The 26,069-nt window shown below is 37.6% G+C and overlaps 1 protein-coding gene across 3 annotated transcripts in view; it reads right to left on the reverse strand.

Annotated features, from left to right (window-relative positions):
• gucy1a2 (guanylate cyclase 1, soluble, alpha 2) overlaps positions 1–26,069 on the reverse strand; it is a 325,294-nt gene that overhangs the window by 33,475 nt on the left and 265,750 nt on the right. For 2 of the 3 annotated variants that reach the window (XM_039744199.1, XM_039744195.1), the window contains exon 7: positions 9,608–9,762. In XM_039744199.1, coding sequence (XP_039600133.1) covers positions 9,608–9,762 — 155 coding nt within the window. Of the gene's footprint in view, positions 1–7,453; positions 7,520–9,607; positions 9,763–26,069 lie in introns of those variants that run through there. The other variant, XM_039744197.1, reaches the window with a different exon arrangement.

The raw sequence follows: 26,069 nt of genomic DNA on the forward strand, positions 1-26,069 counted from the left end.
CAACCACAATCTTTAAGGATTCACTTCTGTGGCGCTTTACTTCAGCACTAAACTTGATTTATCGGGCAGACGAGTGAACATTGGGATTTTTGATATGTTTCAAACGTTAGCAGAGGTTGTTAAAGATACCAAGCCAGGGCCTTCTTTCTCCCAGCTGGTGTATTATCACCTATCTGAACTTTCAGTAGAGTTTGAGCATTATTCCCAACCACAAAAAAACCCCGAAATGGAAAGGAATGGATCCGTCACCCATTTGTGAATAGGCCAGGTGAATCAACTTTGTCTGTGCTTGAAGAAGATAAACTGCTTGAGGTTGCAAATGATGTTCTTCAGATCTCCATATGTTTTGGATTAAAGTCAAGGCGGAATATCCTGAGGTTGCCACAAAAGCACTGTAAAGTCTGCTTTGATTTCCAACATCCTATCTTTGTGAGGCAGCGTTTTCTGCAGTGACAGCAACCAAAACGAGATTATGGAGTAGACTGAACATAAGCAAAACACTTTGTGTGACTGTCTTCCATCGTCCCCAGATGGGATCGTCTGGTTGCTGGAAAACAAGCTCAGGGCTCCAACTGATTTTGCATTATGGTAATTTGTATAAGTTCTTTGACAATATTATAACTTAATAATAATAGAAATATAATGTAAATTGTGTATAAAACTGCCCTACGAACACCCCCCCCCCACAGTCCCTAAAAAAATTTGCTTATAGTAAAGCAGTCCTTGGTGTTAAAAAGGATGGGGACCACTGCTCTAGAGGACCTCCATCTCCTGGCCTATGTTGCAGTTTTTGTGTAGAAATCTTTTTGGTAAGCCACTCTGTCACAACTGGCTACCATATTGTGCTGCCTGCATCTGTCACTTGATGGCCTGTCCTAGTTGAAACCACAGCTATGTAACAGAAGAGTGCTTCCCAGATAAAGGAACCTGAAACAATTATGCCTGGTGTTAACAGTTGAATGTAGAAACTTATTATAGCAGGTGTGGCGAGTGGCTGTGGGCGCTACCCAGTCGGGATGCCCAGGAGGACCGTAGGAAGGCTTGCGCCTCCTCCAGACCACAAGGGGGTGACCACCCTGGTGGCTTTGGGGACCACAGGAATGAAGCCGGGTGCGCAGCCGGTACTTCTGCCACACTGGGGAGTGCTGGCGGAAGATTGCCAGGAAGCACCTGTAGCACGTCTGGGTGGGGATAAAAGGGGCCGCCTCCCTCCATTCGATGGCTGGAGTCAGGTGGAAGAAGGACAGGAGTGCAGGCGGCCTAAAGAGAAGAGAGAGGCATTGTGAGGCCTGGACTTTTGGGGAGTTTGGGGGTTGTGTGTGCACTTTTGTAAATATTAAATAGTGTAAATAAACATGATGTGGGTGATTTAAACATGTCTACCTGTCTGTGTCCGGGCCACCATCCACAATGGCATCCCAGATGGGACTCTCCGCCTGTTCCAAGGCGGGGACCCGTTACCCCAAATAATTTTGTGGACGGTCCGGCGCAGCAGGTGCGCCCACAAACGTGCCTCGGGAGTGGCATGCACACAACCCCGCGAGAGAAACTCGCCCCATGGACCGTCACCGGTTCGCAGAAGGGCCGTTTCCCCCTGGTGTGGGACGACAATGGGTGTTACAGGAGTGCAGCGGGCACCTATGAGTGTGGCGTCACTGGAGGCGCCCGAGACGGCATTACGGCTAGAGAGGCCACGCCGAGAATGTTTCCTTGGACAGATGGGATCCGGAAGGTGAGTTCACTGTTCGCCAGCAGCCGGCCCTGGAGGGCTGGGCGTGTCAGTGTTTTGCAGGCAGGGACTGCCCGGATCTGCATCGGTGGCAGACACGTGCTGGTCTGCAGGGATTCAGCAGCACGGCAGCAGCAGGAGAAGCTGCGAAGGAGTCACCGTATCTCGGGAGACCGTGGCAGCTGTGAAGCTGTCCTGAGGAACGCCGCTGCACCAGGAGGGTGGGAGACAAGATGGCCGTGGACCGGAGGTCCCTCCCCGAGACAGGCACGGGATTGAACGGTGTGTCTTGCATGCCTGCCAATGGTTGGATGGAGGCAGGACCAAGGAATGTCCGTCTTGTGCCGGGGAAGGACCGAATTGGGCCGAGGGAGAGGCAGCACAGGAAGCAGCCGGCGTTTGTGATTGAACAAAGGGTAAGTCCTGCATCGGCTGACTTTCTGTGCTTGCCGATGGCTCTGCGTGAGGTGGGAGAATGGCCTCAGCCCGCAGGGTCGCTCTTGCAGGCATTACGTGCCCTCTGGGAGGAATTGGAGAAGCTGGGGGGGAAAGCAATTGCGTCTGTGGAGGCACTATGTGAACAGGAGAGACGATGCAACACTGGATCCTCCGGCCGGAGAGGCACGGCGGGGTAGGTGAGTAGAACTGGCCCCATAAAGGATAAGGGAGGCTCCACCGAAAAGAACCGTGATGTAAATGATCGGATTCAAGTAGGGGGACCTCCGACAGTGGACGCGGTGATGGGAGCTGCCTGCGTGGTGAGGGGAGTAAGAGCGAGAGGGCAGGCAGGACAACGGCTACTGAGTGCCGCAGGTCCTAGCGCCCTACACCCCGAGTCAGTGTCAGTCTCACGCCTTTCCACAGGGACGCAGACGGGACCCTGGACATACAGCAAGACCCGCTTCGTGGGAGACCAGCCCTTGCGGGACAGTTTGCTGCTGGTGATGGGGCACTGTGGCGAGTGGCTGGGGGCGCTACCCAGCCGGAACGCCCAGTAGGGCTTGCACTTCCTCCAGACCACGGGGGAGCGACCGCCCTGGTGGCTTTGGGGACCACAGGAATGGAGCTTGGAAGCTCAACCCTATAGGTGCCCATGGTCACCGCCAGGGGATGCCCCATTGCCTGAGGAGCCCTGGCCCTCAGCACTTCCTCCACACCCAGAAGTGCTGGGGGGAAGAAGACCAGGGACACCCGGAGTGTTTCTGGGTGCACAGCTGGTACTTCCGCCACACTGGGGAATGCTGCCGGAAGGTTGCCGGGAGGTACCTGGAGCATGTCCGGGTGGGGATAAAATGGGCCGCCTCTCTCCATTTGATGGCTGGAGTCGGGTGGAAGAAGAACGAAGTCTTGGAGGAGAGGAGTGGAGGCGGCCTGAAGAGAAGAGAGAGGCATTGTGAGTCCTGGACTTTTGGGGAGTTTGGGGGTTGTGTGTGGACTTTTGTAAATATTATATTGTGTAAATAAACGTGTTGTGGGTGATTTAAACATGTCTAGCTGTCTGTGTCCGGGCCATTGTCCACACAGGTAATGTTTTTGTAATTTTTTAATGTTCTGCAAGATTTCAGTTCCCACTGAAGACATACAGAAGGCAAAATATTAACAGCTGACCACTGCTACGGTATATACTAATGGCTTTGAAGGAATGCTACTAAAAGGCAAAAATAATGATACTTCTTTAAAGCAGAGTTCTATGCAGTGTGGTGTAGTCACTAAACCATAGGGGTGTGAGTTCAGTACCTGTTTCTGATTAACTATGTGACCCGAACACATCACCTAATTCCCTATCTTCTTTGCACAACCAATGCACATAAACTATTGAACCATATCCTTATCTGCAAGTTGTCTTGAATGAAGTATATACAATACTATTTTTTTCAATAAAGATTTCAGAATGAACTGCTTTTCAAAGTGAATGAAATACTCATACACTGTAAGAGTTACTTAATATTACACAACCTTATTTTGAATAAAATCATTTTACTAGCTAATACAGGTTGAAAAATGAGTTTTGTTTCTATAGTTCACAATAGCCTAGAAAGTCATAAAAAAGAAAAATTCAGCATAGAGGGTTTTTAATAAATAGGAACAACCCAGTATCAACCACCCTTTGGATGATTATGCTGATTTTATTCCATTATTATCTATAGTGAATCAATAGTTTGAGTTGCGTAAGAATACTACAGCCACCTTTAATACTCTGCCGTGTGACATTTTCATAAAAGGACTGTTTTGTCGACCACAAGACAAAAACTGGAGAATGGAGGCGGATAGGCGTGCCAAAGTGTGGGCTTTCAGTCACACTAAAGAATTTCACCATAATGAGCAAATGCTGCCAGGTTCCTTTCTCATTCACTTATCAATTCTCTGAATAGAGCTCTACCAGCATGCAACCAGCTGTTATATACATTTAAAAGGCTTTGATTAACAGAGATTGCATGCATTTTCCTCATACCCCTATGCTTATTCTGGCTTTTAGATTTAATGCAGTGTCTCACAAGAATTACCCTTTACCCGATATTCCTTTTGCTATTACTTTAGTTGTTGTCTTTGTTTTATTAAAAATACAAAACCTGCTACTCCATTCATATTCTTATTGTAGTAGGTAGACAGACGAACAGAACTCTTCCTATTTTTTGATAGTGTGACACATGAATATGTAAAATGATGATGATACAGTAACAGCCTTCTATTTTTACATTTCTATATTTGTTTAAAAGAATGTTACAAAAAATCTGCTCTTAAATTATGTTTGTAGAAACTATTGCAGTATGATAGTAAATACTGAAGTACTTTGGAAATCTGTTAGAAAATAATGTGATTAGTCTTCATAACTTTGTAACATGGAAGATGGGTGAGCTGCTAGTTTGAGCCACACTCTAAATTTCTGTGATACAAAAACATCTGGGGCCTCATTTAGAAAACTTTGCATGAATTTTTAGCATGTAAATGTGCATATGGTAAAAAAAACAGGAAAATACATATTCCAAAAAAAGAATTAAAAATCGGCTTTATGAATCCATGCAGCATACACACAATTCTCAGCAATTTACCTTTTGTAAATCACAGTCATCTAGTAAATATGCATACATAAGCACATCTGAGACAATCATACTGTACATGGACCATGCTAATCAACCTCATATTTATGCATGATGCAGAACTTCATTGGCCGCTAACACAGCCTCCCACATGACACATCGAGACACTGCCATCTGCATTCAAGGGTATCTGGCTGCACTCTGAAACTTCACCATTGGCATTATAACACTTCTCCTCTGTGTCCTAGGGGTCAGGAAAAAGTGTTAGGCACTGAGTGGGTAGCCACTATCGTCTGGCACATATAATAACATGATTGCTGTTACAATGAATACTACAGACCACATGTAACACTGAGGGTTCAGCCAGTTACCTTACCCATAATCCACTCACCACATATAGTACTGTCATGCCTGACAAAGCTACTTTACTTTAAAATAAATTAATCATGGATTGAAACAGGCTACTGAGCCACAATGTTTGTCAGTCTAATCTTGGAATAACAGATGACTTGTACATTAATGAAATATCACTGCTTATGGTTAACAAAAGCACCTTCATTCTTGCTAGGTTCCCTTACTATAATTAGAGTGCAGTAAAGTGCTCTGATTATGTTAGGAGAACCATAAAATGCTGCAAATTGCCATTTTAACTGTTATTTTAATCCACACCATACAAAAACTGGATTAGGGCTTTGCAAGCTGCTTAATGGCTTCCAGCATAGTGGGCATGACAAAGTGAAGCTTGGCTTAAATATTCCTGAATTGTTGGCCAGTTCCCTGAGAAGTGACAACAGGCAGCAGATATAAACCGATGAATAACCAAAAAAGTTCTTCACTGCACATATGCAGCATTGGTTCTCTTAAGAAGGAACTAAAATACATTTTTACATCATGTTCATTACTTTTGAGGTGAAATATGTTTGTCACTTCAATGTATATTATAATAACAGCTTGGTAATATAATAAATTATTATAATATAATATAATAAAATTGTCTTTTAGCTGGTTTCCCTACTTGATCAAGGGATTTCCCACTTTCTCCAAAATGTTGCATACACATGGGTCAGTGTTACCATAAATATATGTATGTTTCCTCACCAGTTTTTCTTTCATAAATACCGACATTTGCATTGGAAATTGCATACACACATTTCAAGCCTTTTTTTGTGCATTCACAACCATTATAAATGAGGCCCTTGGAACCTATGTGCTGCAAAACACAAAGAAACAACATTTTACAACTGTACAGACTCAAGACAAGACAGTAAAAGATTTCAATGAAAAGCAATTTGGAGATGAGATGTAGTCAAGAAATCATCCAAGAGTTGAAATTAGGAAAGATAGCTGACCAGCTGTCAAGTTTAAAATGTTAAGAAAAACATCTAAGACTATTAAACAGAAACATATTACTTCATAAATAGAAATTACAAATCAAACAATTTAATGCACAGCAACATGGGAATCCTAATATTGGATACTCTGGAGTAGGTAATTCAGGAAAATTCCAGCAGTCCAACAGTTCAAGTGCTACTATACATGATAAGATTTTGTGAAAGGGCATTATCAAAATTAACATTGTAAATATTGCCTAATGCGAGAAATTAATGTAAAAAATCATAATCCTTGGAGTCCAAAATCCCACATTTCATTTGAAAAATGTACTTGAACAGCAAGGAAGGCAACAAAAATTGTAACACATTATAACAATGACTGGGTAAAAACTTTACTCTGTATTATGTTAACTAGCACATGCAACTAAGAATTTGACTATACTCTGTACTATACTATAATGCCCTCTATAAACTATTACTTGTATTTTGTGTTACTGTATACAGTATTTTGTTTGTTCTGCAAAGTGTGAGTGCTTGACAAGTTCACAGTCTATTTGGATACTGATTATGAATGAGAGATCCTGATTCATTATTTTCCCTGGCACAAAATTTAGGGAGAGATCAGATGACTCCATTGGAAAATCTTTGGACTAGATTCAAGGAGCAAAAATAATTTGGGGTACTTTAACAATGTTCAGATGAGCTCAGTATGTCAAGCTCATCATTTTATAAAATGGCTGAGATGATACAACATGCATTAGCTCCAAGCAATATTCGCCATGCCCCAGGTAACAATTGCAACAATAAAACTGATGTTCTCATCAAAGCAGGACATTAAACAAATACAATATCTTAATAATAGAAGTAGATAACAAGAAAACACACCACTATACATCTGTGGAACATGGCAGAGTTTGAATGAATAGATTCAATGATTGTCTTCATTATATTCTTCCAATGTTTAATGAAATAAAACTTAAACTGACAATATGCAGTACTTAAATAGAATGCAAAAGTAAGGACAAATGCATAGTAAGCAAATGTTGTTATGTTTTAAAAATTGCTACTGATTAAAAAGGGCACGTGAGCTCAGGAATCCCAGAACTTGACAGTCCATTAAATAAAGAACTTGAGAGCAGTAAATCAGTTGCAGCTGCAATAAACAGCAACAAAGAATGTTACAATGAAAATGGACAGGGAGAACACGAGGAGAAATGAATTGGAAGAGAAATTGTCTGCCCAAATCTCATGAGGCAACCATATAGTTTATTGGTAAATGTAAAAATGAAAATCGATTGAGGCTGAAAAACAAAAAAGATGTAGGGCAATTTTAACAAAATGATCTCAATAGAAAATAAGTGTATATAAATAAAGTTGATTTAGCTTGCATTTACAGTGGTTGGCATGGTAGCACAGTCCTGCTGCGTTTCAGGAAACAGAGAAAGGCAGCTGATATAAAGATATAATCAATACACTGCAAATGAAATAAAAACTGACATAAAAAATGAAAACATAAATCCAAAAAGTTAAATAAAATATCTTTCATTGTTTACATTAGCATTAGTTTAATAGACTTGTTTATCATTCATTCATATAGAGTCGTGAAAAATTAAGTACACGGTTTTTCTTATTTAACATACAGTATGTTAATATATCAAGACTTGATCTTTACTTAAACAGTGTCTACAGATAAAGGTGATGATACACTATAATAAACAACATGTCACTTTTACATTTTGTAATCCAATGTATAATTTAAATTAACATATATTAAAAGTCTGCACGTGGATGAAGTAAATACAACTCTAAATGTATCACCATGCTTACATCAAAAGAGATCTCTGAGTCCTTCAAAAGGAAGGTTGTACAGTAGATGGCGGTGACTTTTGAACTATATTCAAAAAGATCTCCAAATAGTTGGAAGTAAATAATTCCACCTTCTGGGAGATTATCTACAAGTGGAGAAGATTTCAAAGACCTGCCAATTTCCCTCATTAAGTTCAGTCGAAGAGCAGAACATTGTTGCTGAAGAATGTCTCTAAGAATCCCAGAATTTCATCATGGGACCTACAAGTAGCTCTTGCCACTGTTACTGTCAAAGCGTATGAGTCTACCATTAAAAAGAGTCTGCACAGTTGAGGCCTAGATAGGAGGTGTGCCAGGAAGAAACCTTTGCTTTCCAGAAAGAATATCAGAACAAGGTTAAAGTTTGCTCATGAACACCTAGGCAAAGACCAGAATTTCCAGAACAATGTGCTCTGGACGAGCAAGGCAAAGATTGAGCTATTTAACCAAAGTACCAGAAGACATGACTGGTAAAAACCAAAGACAGCATTTGACCAGAAGAACTAGTACCAAGTGTAAAGCATAGTGGTGAACATTTTGTAGTTCTGGGACTCTTTGCTTCATCAGGGCAGTTCACCATCATAGAATTCACTATGATTTGTTCATTGTACTAGGGGGTGCTTGAGGATAACATAAGAGAATTTGTCAGACAATTGAAGTTTAACCAAACGTAGACTTTGCAACTTGAAAATAACCCCCTAAACACTGCAGTAAATTCAACAAGTAATGGCTGAGTAGATAGAAATGGAGGTATCTGGAATGGCCAAGTAAAAGACCAGATCAGAATACTAGTGAGATTCTTTTGGGGATTTGAAACAAGCTGTGCACACAAGACACCATGGGGCATCACATAGCTGAAAGAATTCTGCATGGAGGAGTGGTAGACAGTTACAAGAAACACCTAGTTGAGGTTATTTCTTCCAAAAGGGGCAATACCAGCTATTAGAACCAATGGTGTATCTTTTAATTTTTATTGAAAAAATTATTGCAAAATTAAAATTTAATTGTGTTTTTCAATTTACATCACTTTTATCGAAACACACTGTTTAAATGAAAGTCAAATCTTGATATGTCCACATATGTTAAAAAAGAAATGCATTTCATGGGATGTACTTACTTTTTTCACATGGCTGTATTTTCCTAATCTACTCATTCCAAGACAGGGTCAAAACAGGACTAAACGAATCTGACCTGGCAGTATCAGGTACATACAAGTCACTAATTTATTACGGGACACACTCATTCACACCATTAACAAAACACTCTTGATGCCATCATACATGTAGAATACCCAGATCAACACAAATATTCGATCATTTTCCGTAATAAATAAATGACCAAGTATAGTATTTTTGCCTTATTTGTTTAACTGGTTTCTCTTTATCTACTTTTAGGACTTGAGTGAAAATCTGATAATGTTTTAGGTCATATTTAAGCAGAAATATAGAAAATTCTAAAGGGTTCACAAACTTTCAAGCACAACAGTAGATAGATAGATAGATAGATAGATAGATAGATAGATAGATAGATAGATAGATAGATAGATAGATAGATAGATAGATAGATAGATAGATTTGCAAACTATTATTTAGCATTCACTGTACCTTAGGTTTAATCCAAGTTTTTTAAAATTTTTTAGCACTAATACTATATGTTTAACTTACTGGTATGTAGTTGGACTAATGTTGATGCAGCGTGGATGACTTCCAGACTCAAACTTGCTGGCCAGAGTGACATTGTTTCCAAATAAGCAATATCGAGGCATTTTCACACCCACTACTCCAGCTAAAACAGATCCTGAATGGATTCCAATTCGCAACTAAAAGGAAAAAAGGAGGAATATTGTCAACTAACATTACCCAAAAAAGCATCAACATTCTGTTAATGCTTTATTTACTGTACTTCCAATATGTATATATTAATTCAAAGAAATAAAAAGAAAATCAAAATCAAAAGAAAAAAAGAGAAATCATCAGTAAAACAATCTGTTAAAACTTTCTAAGTGACCTCTTACAGTGCAACTCATCACAGTATAATATAACAATTGCATAAATCAAGACATACAGCATTGATCATCTGATCACTTGAGACAGACCTCTGGGTACAGAAAATGGATGCTTGGTTATAGACAATGAAATAGCATTGAGGTAGTTGAATAGAGATTGACAAACTATGTTAGATTGAATAGCCTGTTCTTATCACTTTTATATTAATGCTCTAAAGACTAGGTTCTGGTCTTTGTTCACTATTTATAGAATTTTTATTTTCTGTCTATGACTATGTGGAGTCATCTCCAGGTAATCAAGTTTCCTCATCTTCCCAACAAAAGTCATGCATTTTAGAATAATTAGTAACTCTAAAATGGACCTAAATGAGTAATTTTGCCTTCCTAGTGAGTGTGCCCCATGATAGACTGGCACTCCATCTAAGGGTGTTTTTTGTCATGGGACTCATGCAGCTAAACACTATTTTTACCTTATAAGCCTCAGAGAGATTGAAAATGAATGGGGAGAACAAATTGTCTACTGTTTATTTATATAAACAATTGTTAAGGTTTTTGATTTCTCTTAGCGTGGAACGTGTCCCGGAGAGCTAAAAACCATCATTTTAGGATTGTAGACATCTTGCTTGAAGGGTCACAGAAGACTGTTTTGTATGAGCTAGGATAAACCATATTTGAACTTTAGAAAGTCGCACACAGATGTTCCATACAGAACAGAGTTGTGAGATGCTGTTTTAATTCTACGTAATTTTTAAATTTTCATTTTAATGTTATCTAAGTGTATAAGTCACATTATAATCTTAGGACAGAACAACTAGACAGTTTATATTATAACCCAAACTCTTGACTTTTCCCAAGGGAACTCTAGATACAACCGATAAACACCTTTAACAAGATAGTGTTTTACACATATTTTAATGATAAAAGCTTTTAGGCAGATCTGTGCATCACCAGAGCAGTTAGCCAGTTATCTGTGTGTCACATCACAAGGTACAGTGGAACCTCGGTTTAACAAACGTCTTGGTACACGTACAACTCGGTTTACGACCAAAAAGTTCGCCAAACTTTTGGCTCGGTTCATGACCACACACTCGGTATATGAACAAGCCAGTTTCCCTTTCCGTTTGTGCACGCTGATGATTTCCACACGTGTTGCATTGTTCTCGGTCAGACGTGCATGCTTGCACGTGCGTGCATGCTTTTGCTGTGAACTCTTTGTGCTGTACTTCATTTCCCTTCTGGTTTGTACACGCCGATTACTGTATTTAAGCACGTGTTGAGCCGCTCCATGTTCATTGTTCTCAGTCAGATGTGCATGCTTTATCTGTGATGTCTTTGTGCTCTACAGTATTTCATGTGCTTTTGCAGTTAACCATGGCTTCTAAGCAAGTGAAGAGTGGTGAGAAGAAAGTTTTGCAGAAAATTGAAATCAAAGTAAAGAAAGAAATTATTGAAAAGTATGAGTGTGGCATTCGTGTTACTAATCTTGCCGCTGAGAAGAAGAAGTCAAAACCTACGATTTCGACTATTCTAAAGCAGAAAGAATCTATTAAAGCAGTTGATGTTACAAAAGGAGTTACAGCGTTAACCAGGCAGAGGCCTCAAGTGCTGGAAGAGGTGGAAAAACTGTTTACCAGTTTACTGATTTACCAATTTGAGAACCCTCGTGCTTTCAAGCAGCACAATGTAAACAAAACCAGACTGCCAGTAATGTGGAGGGCAAACACGAATGGTTGGGTCACAAGGACTTTGTTTTTGGAATGGCTGCATGAGGCTTTCGCTCCCACCAGCTAAACAGCTAAAAACACCAGAAACCCAAGAAATCACACAAGAGAAAACACCTGAAGGAAGACATCCCTCCATCACGGAGCCAGACTCTCCCTCAAAACTGTAATCTCCTCTCCACCCATTTCCTCCTCACTTCATGCCAGAACTCGACTCATGCAAGGTTACTTTTTTTTGGTGGTTTATGGTTAGTTTTTGTATTACGGATTTTTCAAATGCTCATTTTTTGGTTTGTAGCATGAATTGTTACGGTGTTACTTTTCATTTTTTTCAAATGTTCATTTTTTTTCCCTGTGCTTAAAACTCAGTAAAAAAAGTCTTTACATCGAGTGGTTCCTAGCGTGATTTGTTGCAAGGTTACTTTTCTTGGTGGTTTATTAAATTACAGATTTTTCAAATGTTCCTTTTTTTCCCCTGTGCTTAAAACTCATTAAAAAAAAAGTTTTTATACAGCGATCGGCTTGCAAGGCTATAGCGCAAACTCCTGTAATGTTACTTTCTTGGTTGCTTGTGTTTGATTTTTAAATAAAGTTCGGATTTGTTCAAATGTTCCTTCCCTGCCCAAACACCCCCCTTAAAACTCATTAAAAAAAGTGTTTATACAGCAATTGGCTTACAAGGCTATAGCGCGAACTGCTGCAATGTTACAGAGGGAGAGAGAGAAAGAGCGCGGGCTTGCGTGCTGCTGAGAGAGAGAGAGAGAGAGAGGGAGAGCGCAGGCACCTGCTACTGAGAGAGAGCGAGCCTGCGCGTGCAGCTGAGCAGGGAGCCTGGGTGTTTGTGTCAGTGTTATTCAATGTTTTTACATTAGTTTACTATTACACTGTGCATTCTATGGTGTAATTAACTATGTGCTTAAAAATCTTTAAAAAAAATATATTTATATACAGTTTGCATGGTCTGGCATGGATTAATTGTATTTACATACAATCCTATGGGGAAATTGCTTCGGTTCATGACCAAATCGGTTTACGACCGGAGGTTTGGAACGAATTATGGTCATGAACCGAGGTTCCACTGTATACAACCCCAAGTTTTTTTTTGGTATAAAGGGCAGACTGCCCAAGGATTGGACAGACTCCATCCCATAAAAGAGGCTATATCTGAATGAACTTGGAGATGTTTTCCATTTATCACTAATGCTGAATCGAAAAGCCGTGTAAGACTACGCTTCTCCTCTGACACAGATGCTTGCTGTGATGCATAACCTGTAAGGACATTCAAAGGCTAAACTTAGTAAATCAGGTTCCACTTTTTGACAGTACAGGAAAAAAACAAAATAATACTTTAAGCCTGCATTTCTCAACCTTACGTATTTGTGACCTGAGTTTTTATAACAGTTTTAATCGTGCCCCCCTAACATTTTTTTTGAAAGGAGCTCACTAATACCAATTTGTTCTTTTTTAATTAATGATATATCATAGATGCATATTTTATTATACCTGCTTAACTTTTATCAATATTTATCTAACTCAATATTTATATTTCTAGTATCAGAATGTAGTTTAAGTTCATTTGTTTTGGTTTCAATAGATGTATTTTTCATATTTTCGATTCTTGTTTTCTCTTTTTCACATCTTCACACCCCCCTTTTTGTTACTTCGCGCTCCCCTAGGGGGGCCCACCCCAAGGTTTGAGAACCACTGTTTTAAGCAATGAGGACAACAATTAGAAAGTATAACATCATAATGAATAACTTAAGATGGAATATCAAATGGAGAGTACTAACAATTGAATATATTAAATTACTTTGACACTGAAGATATATTTTTACCATTGCTTGTTTGTAGCTACACTGTGACCCAATAAATAATGATATGCTAATCATTTGCACCAAATTCATATAAATATCAGTTGTCTTCTCAGTAGCTGTGGCAGAGATGTTTCTTGTATTACAGAATGCAATGTCGCTCCATCAACTGCTTCTTCTACAGGAAAGAGAAGAGGTGATTATCGTTTTGAGCAAGGTGAAATGTCATCCTTCTTGTCTAGGAAAATATTAATGTGAGACTCTTTCTCCCTGAAAGCTTTACTGCAAACATATTTTGAGTTATTACTCATAATTAATCTTCATAATAACAATGTACATTTTTTTTCTCCTTTCTTTGATAAGTAAACACAATTATAATATTTTGGCAACCCTTTCCTGCCCTCAGTGTGAAATGGAAAGCAATGCACAGATTAACTTTACAAAGCACAACACAACACTACATTAATTCATTTCAAACTGTGACTGCCTCTTCCACTGGATCTCATGTGTGCTGGGAAGTGCACTTGTCCTATGGCAATGAATGCTCATTGAATTAATGAATGAATGAAATTAAAATTGGGGGAGTGGTGTTTCACTCAGAAACAGACAGTTCTGCTGCCTCCCACCTGGGACTCAGTTGTCAGCAATGGCTGCAAACTCACATGTTTTAGACATATAATTAATAAACAGATAGAAAAAATATGTCATGGATTAATACAAGTAATTCATATTCATTTTATTGTTTTGCTTGACGTATTTTAAAATAATGTAACAAGAAATGATCAAATCAGTTTCTAGTTCACATTTTATCTAGGAGACAGTGGAAGTTCTAGGTCTATGGAAATTGTTAAATTTGGCAGGTTAATGACATTAACATAAAATTAATACACAATCATTATTTTTGAGATAGCATGGAATAAACTTCCACTGCAACAAGACTGAAGAAAAATATGCATTTTTTTCTTGTTTTTGCTTTCTTCTTCTTGTGTCATTTTGGGCCCTGAACTGTTCCAATGATACATTTTAAATTCAAGACCATGTTCAATGTTGTTAATTTTTTTTTTTTTACTATTTTATAAAAAATAAAACAATGCCTAAACTACTGGATGTAGTAAAAATAAATTCTTCCTAGTTATTGTAAGCAGAATTAATTATTTGATCACTTAAAAGTCTTAAAGTCATTTTGTGTTATTACTAAATATTTTTCACATGGTCATTGCTTGAAATATTTGAGGTCGAAATGTTTAGTATACAATTTCCTTGGATTTGACTGTATACAGTACAGGTTTTCTGTCTATTTTTGCAGTTTCCAGTGTTAAACAAAGTCTTTCCATCCATCCATCTCCTTTCTGAGATCACTTTGTCCGCTACTTCATCACAGGGGGCAGATGTCCATTCTGGCACAATCTGAGGCAGGAATTGTAAAAGAGACATCTATATGTCAATGGGTACTCTCACACATCAACAACAGGTCAGTTTGCTTTAGATAATCTGATGCATGTGCAATTATACAACATACTAGATTCAATATATATTCATAAGTATTTGAATTTATAGTGTGTTTATGTTTCAATATGTGTTGTTATGATTGGCTGTTCAGTAACCGTTTGTGGATAGAAACTGAATCTACTGGTGTGCGAGCCAATGGTTCTGAACTGCGCCAAGAAAGGAGTGCGAAAAATGACTAGGCAGAATGGCTGAGGTCTGTAATTATTAATCTCTGTCAGAAGCAGAACACCTTCCATCATATATACAAAATAGAACAATGTTTTATTTATACAGACATAAATTCAGAAATCTAAGATGAAAAATATCTCTTACTCCCTATATAATACACAATGTTTTTTAGGCACAGTGCTTTAGAAATATCTTTTAATTTAAGCACTAAAACAAAGGATTGTTTTTATCACACAGGTTACTTGCAGTAAGAAAGTCTGCTCAAAATGAAACACATCAGCTATGACCTTTGCTGTCTTTCTTCTCAAGCGTAGTCTTTAAATAGTCACTGCTTCACACAGATTCTGTGATTATAGTTTCATGTATTTAAGCACAGTTGGTGAAACAGTACATAAAATTAGACAATCAATAATGTTGCATTAACATAAGGTGTGGAGTTAGGGTCATAATTAAAATGATACTTTTTTTTAAAGCAGGATTTGATTAAATTCCCCCATGTTATTTTTACCAACATGATGTTATTTAAATATAGTGCACTTGCTTTTACTTACTAAGCCCAGAGTGCTGTATTATATCTAATAAAAAACATGTAACAAACCATCATGTACAGTATATCACTAAAATTATGCAAAACATACTGTATATAGAAATTCATATAAACATAATGTATAGCTAAATTGATCCTAGCAAAAATAAGTGTGAGGGTACATGCCCTACAATGGATTCACACTTGGTTCAAGGCTGTTTCCCACTTGCAGCCAGTGCTGCCAGGATATGCTTCAGCTCCTTTGTCCCTGAACTGGATTAAGCGGGTTTAAGAATAATTGTATAGACTTTAAGCTGGCTTATAAAAATGTATGTAATACAAGAATAAAGCAGGTTGTCACAGTGACCCATAGATGCAGTGTCCTGGATTTATATCACTTGCATTGATGTTGTTTGTGTGGAATTTGTGTGTTCCCCTTAAGTTTGCATGCATTTTCCACTAGGTCCTCCAGTTTTCCTCTCAACGTCCTAAAGAGACATGCAGGATAATTTAATTGGCAATTCTAAACAGGTTCTGTATGAGTGGGCCCTGTGATGGACGAACCAATAGGCTATGGTCATCCCAAAACTGGATTAAGCAGTTTTGAGAATCTACTCTTTCATGTAACAGTTTTACTAGGTAGTCATGTAAGTATGTCCGGCACGTCCATGTCAATTACTGTAGATCCTACGTCGGGTTTGGTTTCTACAGTGAAAGGTGCAATTGAACCCAAATTGATGTGTGTGAGGCAAAAATAAGTAAAAAAGAAAAATCTGTTCCTTTACAAGAGAATTTTACCAAATGTATGTCCAGTATCTCCAGATCAATCAGAATCAACATAAATTCTAAGTGCTAGTTTACTATTGTTTTGCATACATTATTCATGTTAGATCTGGCATCATGCCTCAACATATGTACTCATGTAGAGAAAGCTCTGCACGATTATACATGGATGTGCATTGAAATGAAGCTAAAAGTGTAAAAATTCATTAGCATTAACACTTTGAATGTGAGATGTATGAGTAAATTTGTATTTTATTTAGCCTATCAACTCATATCTCAGTATGCAGCCACTATAGACGCAGGCAGCTTGGTGGTGATCGTTTCTGTGAGTTACCTACTACAGTGCTGTCATCTAGTGGATAGTCAGTTAATTTTGTTTTTTTTGGTGGCAACAGCTTGTGGAAAATGTTGCTGTAAATAAATACTCCATATTTATGTTGTGTTGAAAAAGTTGTAAAGCTGATGTTTTGAAAAAAGATTTATTGCAGGTTGAATATTTTGATAATGACTGTGATCAAGATAGTGACAATCAATTGGATGATGTGGAACCTGAAGGCTCTGGTACTAATGCTGATAACTGCCCCGATGATGTTTCTTCATCTCAAGGAGTTCAACTTCTCATGACCACCATGGACATTCTGCCGCCCCCTGACTGCAAATTGTCACCAACAGCCAAATGTTTTGTGTGCAACAAATGGGACACAGCAAAGAAACATGTTATATTTGTGGCACACATGCCTCTGTGTGGTGGCATGCTTCTAGACCTCTCATTCAAATGAAGACTTTTAGTCATGTTGCTGGTGAGAATAAAGTAATTAGTTTCTTTACAATTTGACAGTTACTATTGATAAGGAAACCATTGCTTTTTAATACATTGTTTTTATGGAGTTCATTATTTATCATACTGTATATGCATAGGTCTATACTGTAGCATCCTGGTGAGAAATTGCCCAGCAGTCAATGTGTTAAATCATCTTGGCTGCTGCCAGGAAATACTGTACAGTACTGAACAGTTAGTCAGTTGTCACCACAACAGAAAACTCTGGAAGAAGCAACGGTTTTTCCAAACTAACGCCTCCACTACTTCAGGTTCATGTCCTCTGCTCTGGGTAACTCTATGGAATTAGCGGACGCCTCTGCAATATACAACTCTAGAATCATCAGGCACTAGTTTTATGTATGCAACAATAAAATATTTCAAAAAACTTAGGTTGGCTGGTATGGGGTTCGAACAAAAGCAAATTCTAGTATATAAGCTTACTTCATTTATTTATTCTTTACATTAATTTCCATACTCTGTATGCTTACACAATAACTTAGCTATGTCAGTGTTGGGCTTTGGGTGTTGATTTTAATTTAATGTATCTTAGTTCTCTTTTAGAAATGTTGTATTGATTGCATTTTGATTGGATGTGTTTTAAATATTGTAGGATGCTGTTTAAGCTCAATTAAATTAACAGAAACAAAATAGCTTAGTACACACAAATCATTTGTACATCAGTTACTACATTAGCCAGCAGAAAACTCCAAAGAAAGCCCCAATATTGTCCCTCTTGTCACCAAGGCATCAACTAGTTATTTTACTTTGCTCCAGTGGCTGAATGATGCAATTAAAATGTTTGCTCCCAAAAGTCTCTCCTTATGTCTACAATGAAAACCATTAACTGAACATTCATTTTCTGAACATTAGATCTTCTCACTAGAGTACAGTTGCACCATAAAATCTTGTCAGATGATTACAAAAACGATTCTTTGTCACACATAAAAACCCGTTGAGGTTTTTAGACAAAGGGACAAATAAATTAACCTGCAGCTATTTGAAAGGATGTTTCAGAGTATTACAATAGATAGCAACAGAAAAGACAACACAAACACACTGTATACTAAATAATAATGACAGAAAAAGAGGTGAATGATGTAAAAACGTATTAATTAATGGGCCAACCCAATCACTAAATTCAAATTTACTTATTCCCACAGACACTTCCATATCATATTACTTTCAGAAAGATTGGAGATAAAATTAAGAAATATGAAAGTTAATCCTGTTTTCTCTTTTTTTTTTAATGTCTGCAATTTTTTAAAATGTGATGTATGATATGTAATATATTAATTGAATTTTGTAGGGTATCAGGAGAAATAATGACAATTGTAATACGATTTGTAACTCCAAATCACATTGCATTTAAAAGTGTACCATCCTTAACCGGACCAGTTAATGAGTGAGAGAAAAAATTCTGCATGCAGCATCAGAGACCGGACAAGCAGTCATCCTCCAGGGCCAACTGGAAACGTACTCCAGGAGCTTATTTAGACATGTAGAGTGTGAAATAGGGAGAACAGGCCTGGGGATTGGGTCAGGATGATCAAATGTTTAAGAGGTAATTGAAATATATTCATGAAGCAGTTTTATTGATCTTATATGATAGCACACAGTCACCTATTAAAAAAAGCATCAGCACACCACAAAAGCCATATTAAGCTTCTTAGACCAGCTATAATGGATGTCTTTTCAATACAACATTATTAGAAACATTAGATATTTTTATGTCATGTGGAAATATAAATATATTAACTGACCTGGCACACCTCGTCCAGATTCTACATATTCTTATTCTGTCTGTTAAATAATGTAGCTCTTTCCAGACTATAATTATCATATTTCATAACAGTTCTTTTTGCTGGCTGTGAGGTCCATTAACATAACATCTTGATCTTAAGAGTCTTTTGCACTGATATGATGAATGTGTTAGGGTGTTTTTGTTAAACTGTTGACTTTTGGTGTGTGTGTGTTCTGCCATGAACTTTTCACAGATGGTTTCTAGCATGCTTTCAGTGAAACTGGGGTAGGCTCTGACCTCCATGATCCAGAACTTTCTTAAGTGGATATTCAAAAGTTGGTGGATGATTACTGTTGTCTTTGTTGTTATGTCTGGCATGTAGTTTTATGACTGGTTTTCTTTTGGCAATAAAGTCAATTAAATAAAAAAAATTGCAGAACTAAGTAAACCTTTAAAAATGTTAAAGTTCAGAGCCACTAATTAAAATAAATGACTTTCCTTCTGAATACTTAACACAGTTACTATGAATTTCTTAAAATATGCAGATTAAGTTTGTTAGTCATTAAAAATTATTTGTGCATGGCTACCTTAATATATCAGATATGACAACATGAAAATTATGCATTTTAGATTTAGAATTAATGAATGCTAGGATTCTTTTAAGAACATAAAGTTAATATTTTCCATAATAAAACATAGCTAAATAATTATCAGTGCAGCCCAAAAGACTGCAAGATGATTTTATATATATGTGTGTGTTTGTTTGTGTGTATATATATATATATATATATATATATATATATACACACTAGGGGGTTCCCCCTGCTTGCTTTGCCTCGCCAGTCACTTCGCGTCTCTGCCGCTCGCGTTGTGAAGAGGGGGGCTGAATGCCTCCCAAGGAGATGCGGTCGCTCCTTCCGAAACTCCCTCTTAAATGGTGATACAATGGGAAACAAATAGTTTTTTTTACCTCCTCTTTGCTCGATCAGCTGCTGGCTCGCTGCTGCTGCCATGCTGCGTGATCTGCATGTTGTGCGGTGCTTTGAACATTTAAAGCCTGTACAGCAGCTGTTCTACTCTTTGTGCTTTATTTCCAGCTCTGGGTGTGGTTAAATCTTTTGGCACAAAGTCCCATCTCGCGAAATGTGAGTTCTTGATATTTTTTAGTTTATAATTTAAAAAACAAAATAAGAATCTGAAAATCTAACAACATCACATAAAAGTTTGATAAATTCTGAAAAGAATGATATCAAACATATATATGTAGGTTTTAAAATAAGCCAGATTTAAAGTGTGACAAAAAAATGGGACATTAAAAACGACATTGTTGCACTTTTAGGCTTAGGATTTTATATATATATATAAAGTGTATATATATATATATATATATATATATATATATATACACTTCAGAAAGTATACTGAGTCCTTCACTTTTTACTCATTTAGTGATGTTACCGGCTTATGCTAAAATTGTTTGATTTTCCACCCTTGAACACAATCGAACATCTCTGGAGAGACCTGAAAATAGCTGTCCACCAAAAGACTCCATCTGACCTGACTGAGCTAGAGACTATCTGCAGAGAGTAATGACAAAAAAATCCTAAATTCAGGTGTGCAAAGTTTTTTGCATCATATCAAGAAGGTTCCAGGCTATAATTGCTGCCAAAGGTGTTTAAAAAATGTACTGAAAGGGTGTGAATACTCATGTCCATGTGATATTTCAATTTTTCATTGAAATCTTTATTTTCATTCCATGCAACATTAAAAGCTCCCCTGTCCAGACAGTTGGCAGCTTTAAATTCCTAGGTGTCCCAATCACTGACTGCTTTTCATTGTCTGTCAATATCACCTTCATGCTCAAAAGGCTCAGCAACATCTCTTTTTCTTGTGAAGTCTGAAGAGTTTTGGGGTAGGAGCCCTATTGAGCACTATTGACTGGATGCATCATAAACTTATCCAAAGGACTGTGCATGCTGCTTCTTAAATCATTGGACCTGACCTTCCACAGCTTCAAACCATCCACCAGCTGTATGAGGTGGGCTGAATTCATCGTATCTGATGCTAGCCATCCAACTCATCCTGTTTTCACTTCTGCCTTCCAATAAATGCTACTGGAGCTTCACCACCCGCTCAGTCAGCTTCAGTGGCAGCTTCTCCCACCAGGTTAATAGGTCACTGAATTTACGTGCCCTGTACTATACCTAACTGCTGGTTTACGTGTAATTTTACTGAATGTTACATATGTACTGCAATCTGCACTTTTTTGTCCCACTACTGTTTAATAGAGAATACCTGTGCCTGTGTATGCCTGTGCAGTTCTGTTCTGAACTAAGTACATTTTGCCATTCTTCTGCTTCTTTACTTTTTGTACTTATTATTTTATATGTCATCTTATTGTCTTATTGCATGTATATACTTCCCTGCCACACCTACAGCCTCCCTCCACTGCAACAAGAATTTGGCACAAAAATTATACTGTGAACTTGCAATGTATGTGACAATAAAGATCTAATCTAACCATTCTGGGGTATTGAGTGTTGCTTGACGAGGGAAAAGCTCATTTAAATGAATTTAGCATAAGGCTGCACCATAACAAAATATGTAAAAAGGGAAGGAGTCTGAATATATATATCCTTATACTCTAAGTGCTTTTGTTGTTATGTTCTGTCCTGAAAGCAACATCCCCACCCCATCTCAGGCCAGATTTGTAAAACTTACGTAAGCACAAAGAGAGACTCAAAACATGTGTATGCAACCATCTGGATTTATAAAATAAAACTTAACAAGAGAATTTGCGCATATTTATAGCAACTCTGACCGATCCATATGCAACATTTCGGGACACTTGAAAATAACAGCACTCTTGATGAAGTAGGGAAATGCAGCCAAACCAGCCAAATGATGACTCACATGTATAATAATTCACGTCACCAAACCATTATTAAAATGTGAGCTGACATGGCAAACATATTTCACCTGAAAAAGTGATAACTATGATGCAAAAACACTATTTTAGTTTCCTTTTAAGAAGGTCAATGGTGCACATTTGCACTGAAGAACTATTTTGTTTTTTTGTCAGTTTATATCTAGCTGTTGTCACTTCTCAGGGAACTGGCTAACAGGTCAGGCAAGCTTCAACTCCACCATGCCCACTGTGCTGGAAGGCATTAACCGACTGGTGAGGTGCTGTATCTAGTTTTCCTAAGGTGTGGTGTACGTACATAAAACATAACACGTTTTTGCCAACATAAAAAGACAATTTGCAGCAGTGTCTGCTTTTCCTAACGTAATAGGAGCACTTTAATGCACTCATATTACAATAAGGGAATCTAGCAAGAATGAAGCTGATTTTGTTAACTATGAGAAGTTTGCTTTACACAAAAGCTATCTGTGATTCCAAGATGAGACTGACAAATGTCATCGCTCAGTGACCTGGGTCAACCGGTGACTCATATATTTTGAGGCAAAGTACAGTAGATGACATGATAGTATTGTACATGGCGGCTCACTTGTTGGTAGGCTAACTGGCTGAAACCGCAGTTTCTCATATGACCTGTACTATTTATTGTAACAGCAATCATCAAAGTGATCAAAGTGAACTTTATTGCCATCTCAACCATATACAAGTATACAGACAGACGAAATTGTAAAGCTCAGGGTCCACAGTGTAACAACATGAAGTGCAAATAATAAATTAAAAATAGAATTAAAATTTAAATTTAAAATTAAAACACAAACAAGACAAGACAAGGAAGCAGCAGACAATAGATGTTATGTAGTATAAGTGTACCAAATTTCAGGTGAAAAATTCAAACGGTTTGCAAGTGACAGGTGATTTAAAATCCTGGACAGACAAATGAACAGCCATGGTAGCGTATTATACTGTATATAAAGCAAAGAGAACTCCAATGCTGTCAAAAATTACTTTACACACTCAAGCATATCGATTCTCAACAAACACACTGTATTTTGTTTGACACTTTTAAAATGAAACATCTCCTCCTAAAGTGAATGCTGACTACTTTTGTGCATTAATAAATTGCCTTTAGTACATTTAGAACCATTTATATATCCATGTATCCATTATTAAATCCACTTAATGCAGTTCATGGGCTCAGGAGCAGCAAGTGCAATGCAGGAACCAAACCAGGACTGAATTTTGGGACCATATAGCAACATTAGCAAGCCATTTGAAAAAATAAATGGATACCTGTGTTTTAATGGCAGTGTTTACATTTTAACAAGACATTAAAACTGTTGTCTATTGAGTGTTGCAAATCACACCAGTAGAAAGAAAATGTAGCTGTGGCACATGCCCACTTCTCCATCTAGTCAAAGTTGCGCTGAACTGCCTCTGTTATACAGAAGCACATCAGTAACAAATAGTCTATAAACAGCCAGGAGCAGTCATTCTGAATTAAACCAAAATATTTTATTTCACAAAATACAGTTGATTGTCATTTGTTATTGGTGTTAAATCTAGAATAAACAGCTTACCGTTCTTCTAATGAAGATATGGCCTACAGGCTTTCCTGCAGTGGAGAGGTCAGCAAAGCAGGGTGACAGAAATGCTTTTTTCATTATTTGTGCTAGCTGCCTTGTAGAACTTGATAACAAACTATGAATCAGTATGGCACTGCTGCTTCAATTTCTGATATAAAGAAAAACGAACATAAATCCTTTCTGTGGTGTCCTTAAAATGATAAATGATGGGCATACATGTAAGTGCAGCAGCCCTAATGGTTCTATTTTTTCATCTGTTTCTAAATGATCTGCAAAAGGCTGTAGCTTTCAAATTCACAAAAAAATTAACAACATCCAGAGACAGAAAATATATCACTTGTGGAATTGAACTTCCAGCACTTGCTATACTACAAGACAAAATAGGCTGTCTCCATTTTAGAAAGACAGAGTGGGTGTAGAGCTTGGGTGATCAGAGCATTCTTTATCTGAGAGCACTTAAGCCTTATATATAAATGTAAGTTAGATGGTATATATTGACAGACACAAATCAAAACTTATGATTTACTTCATGTCAATAGTTTCTTTCCTATAGTAGCCAGCCCATTTGGATTCAGAAAAAAAAATAATCTTGAGCTTAAATCCCAACATCTATGAATAAGCATTTATATACAGTATATCTCAATTTAAAACTATTTCTTAAATACATATGTAATGAGTTTTATAGAGAATTAATGTTTATTCATAAATATTTATTTGATCATTAATTCAAAGTGAGAATATTCAAGATAAGACAGAAAATAGATTTTTTGACACTACATTTAAAATTTTAAATATACCTTTCTCACATCTTCTGTTTAAGAAAAAATAAATAAATTCTATATATATAATTGTTAAAAAAATTCAAATACTGCAAATATTCGTACATAATGTTTCCTTGAATTATTTGGAGAAAATCAGCTGATAGACTGTTTACAATATAATCTTTAGTTGCAGCCCGAATTAAATGAGAGTGGTCTCTAATGATGTTGTCTGCTCACTTCCTGACTCAAAGTATATTAAAAGAAGATCATGTATAGAATGTCATTTCAGGACTAGAGTTTTTATTTTCCATTTTCTGTTTATGATGAGCAAGAGTAAGTGCCCTGTCAAATCACACTGTTATGGAGGAAGTGAGGACACTTTATGATTGTCCTGTAAAACACACCCAAAACTGATTGTGATAGGTTAAACTTGTTGGTAAGCTCTTCTGTACATAATATTTTTATTCTAAATAATGTGAAATTAGATGTATAGTCTGCATGTTCTCCCCATGTCTACATGGGTTTCTTCTGAGTGCTCTGCTTTCCTCACAAAGTCCAAAGACATGTAGGTTAGTTGGCTTGGCAATATTAAATTGGCCTTTGTGTGTGTGTGCGTGTGTGTTCACCCTGTGAAGCACTGGCGCTTTGTCCAGGGTTGTTCCTGCCTTGCACCCTATACTTGCCGGGATAGGCTTTGGCTCCCTCACAACCCTACTCAGGATAGAGCAGGGTTGAAAGATGGATGGTTTGTACTTCATTTTAATATATTTGCATTTTCAAAATGAAAATGTGTGAAGCTAATCACATAAATAATACAAAATAAAAAAAAAACTGCAGCAAAGTAAAACTCACTTCAAGAAATAGACCTTAGGTTCTTTTGTGGACTTTTAGTATATTTCCATTCCATTGGACTGGACTGACAATACTGATGCTCTGTGCAAGAGAGGACAGAGCCAACTATACTTCCTTAGAAGGCTGGAGTCCTTCAACATCTGCAACAAGATGCTGCAGATGTTCTATCAGACGGTTGTGGCGAGTGTCCTCTTCTACGTAGTTTTATGCTGAGGAGGCAGCATAAAGAAGAGGGACGCCTCATGCCTGGAGGAACTGTTAAGGAAGACAGGCTCTACTGTAGGCATGGAGCTGGACAGTTTAACATCCGTGGCAGAGCGACAGGCACTCAGCACGCTCCTGTCAATCATGGAGAATCCACTGCATCCACTGAACAGTATCATCTCCAGACAGAGGAGCAGCTTCAGCAACAGATTACTGTCACTGTCCTGCTCCACTGACAGACTGAGGAGATCGTTCCTCCCCCACACTATGCGACTCTTCAATTCCACCCGGGAGGGTAAACGTTAACATTATACAAAGTTATTGTCTGTTTTACCTGCATTTTTATCACTCTTTAATTTAATATTGTTTTTTATCAGTATGCTGCTGCTGGAGTATGTGAATTTCCCCTTGGGATTAATAAAGTATCTATCTATCTATCTATCTATCTATCTATCTATCTATCTATCTATCTACAGTGGGATGCAAAAGTTTGGGCAACCTTGTTAATAGTCATTATTTTCCTGTATAAATCATCTTTGGTTGTTATGATAAAAAATGTCAGTTAAATATATCATATAGGAGACACACACAGTGATATTTGAGAAGTGAAATGAAGTTTATTGGATTTACAGAAAGTGTGCAATAATTGTTCAAACAAAATCAGGCAGGTGCATAAATTTGGGCACCGTTGTCATTTTATTGATTCCAAAATTTTTAGA

This window comes from Polypterus senegalus, chromosome 2 (assembly GCF_016835505.1).
Source record: "Polypterus senegalus isolate Bchr_013 chromosome 2, ASM1683550v1, whole genome shotgun sequence".
In the NCBI taxonomy this organism is placed as follows: domain Eukaryota; kingdom Metazoa; phylum Chordata; class Cladistia; order Polypteriformes; family Polypteridae; genus Polypterus; species Polypterus senegalus.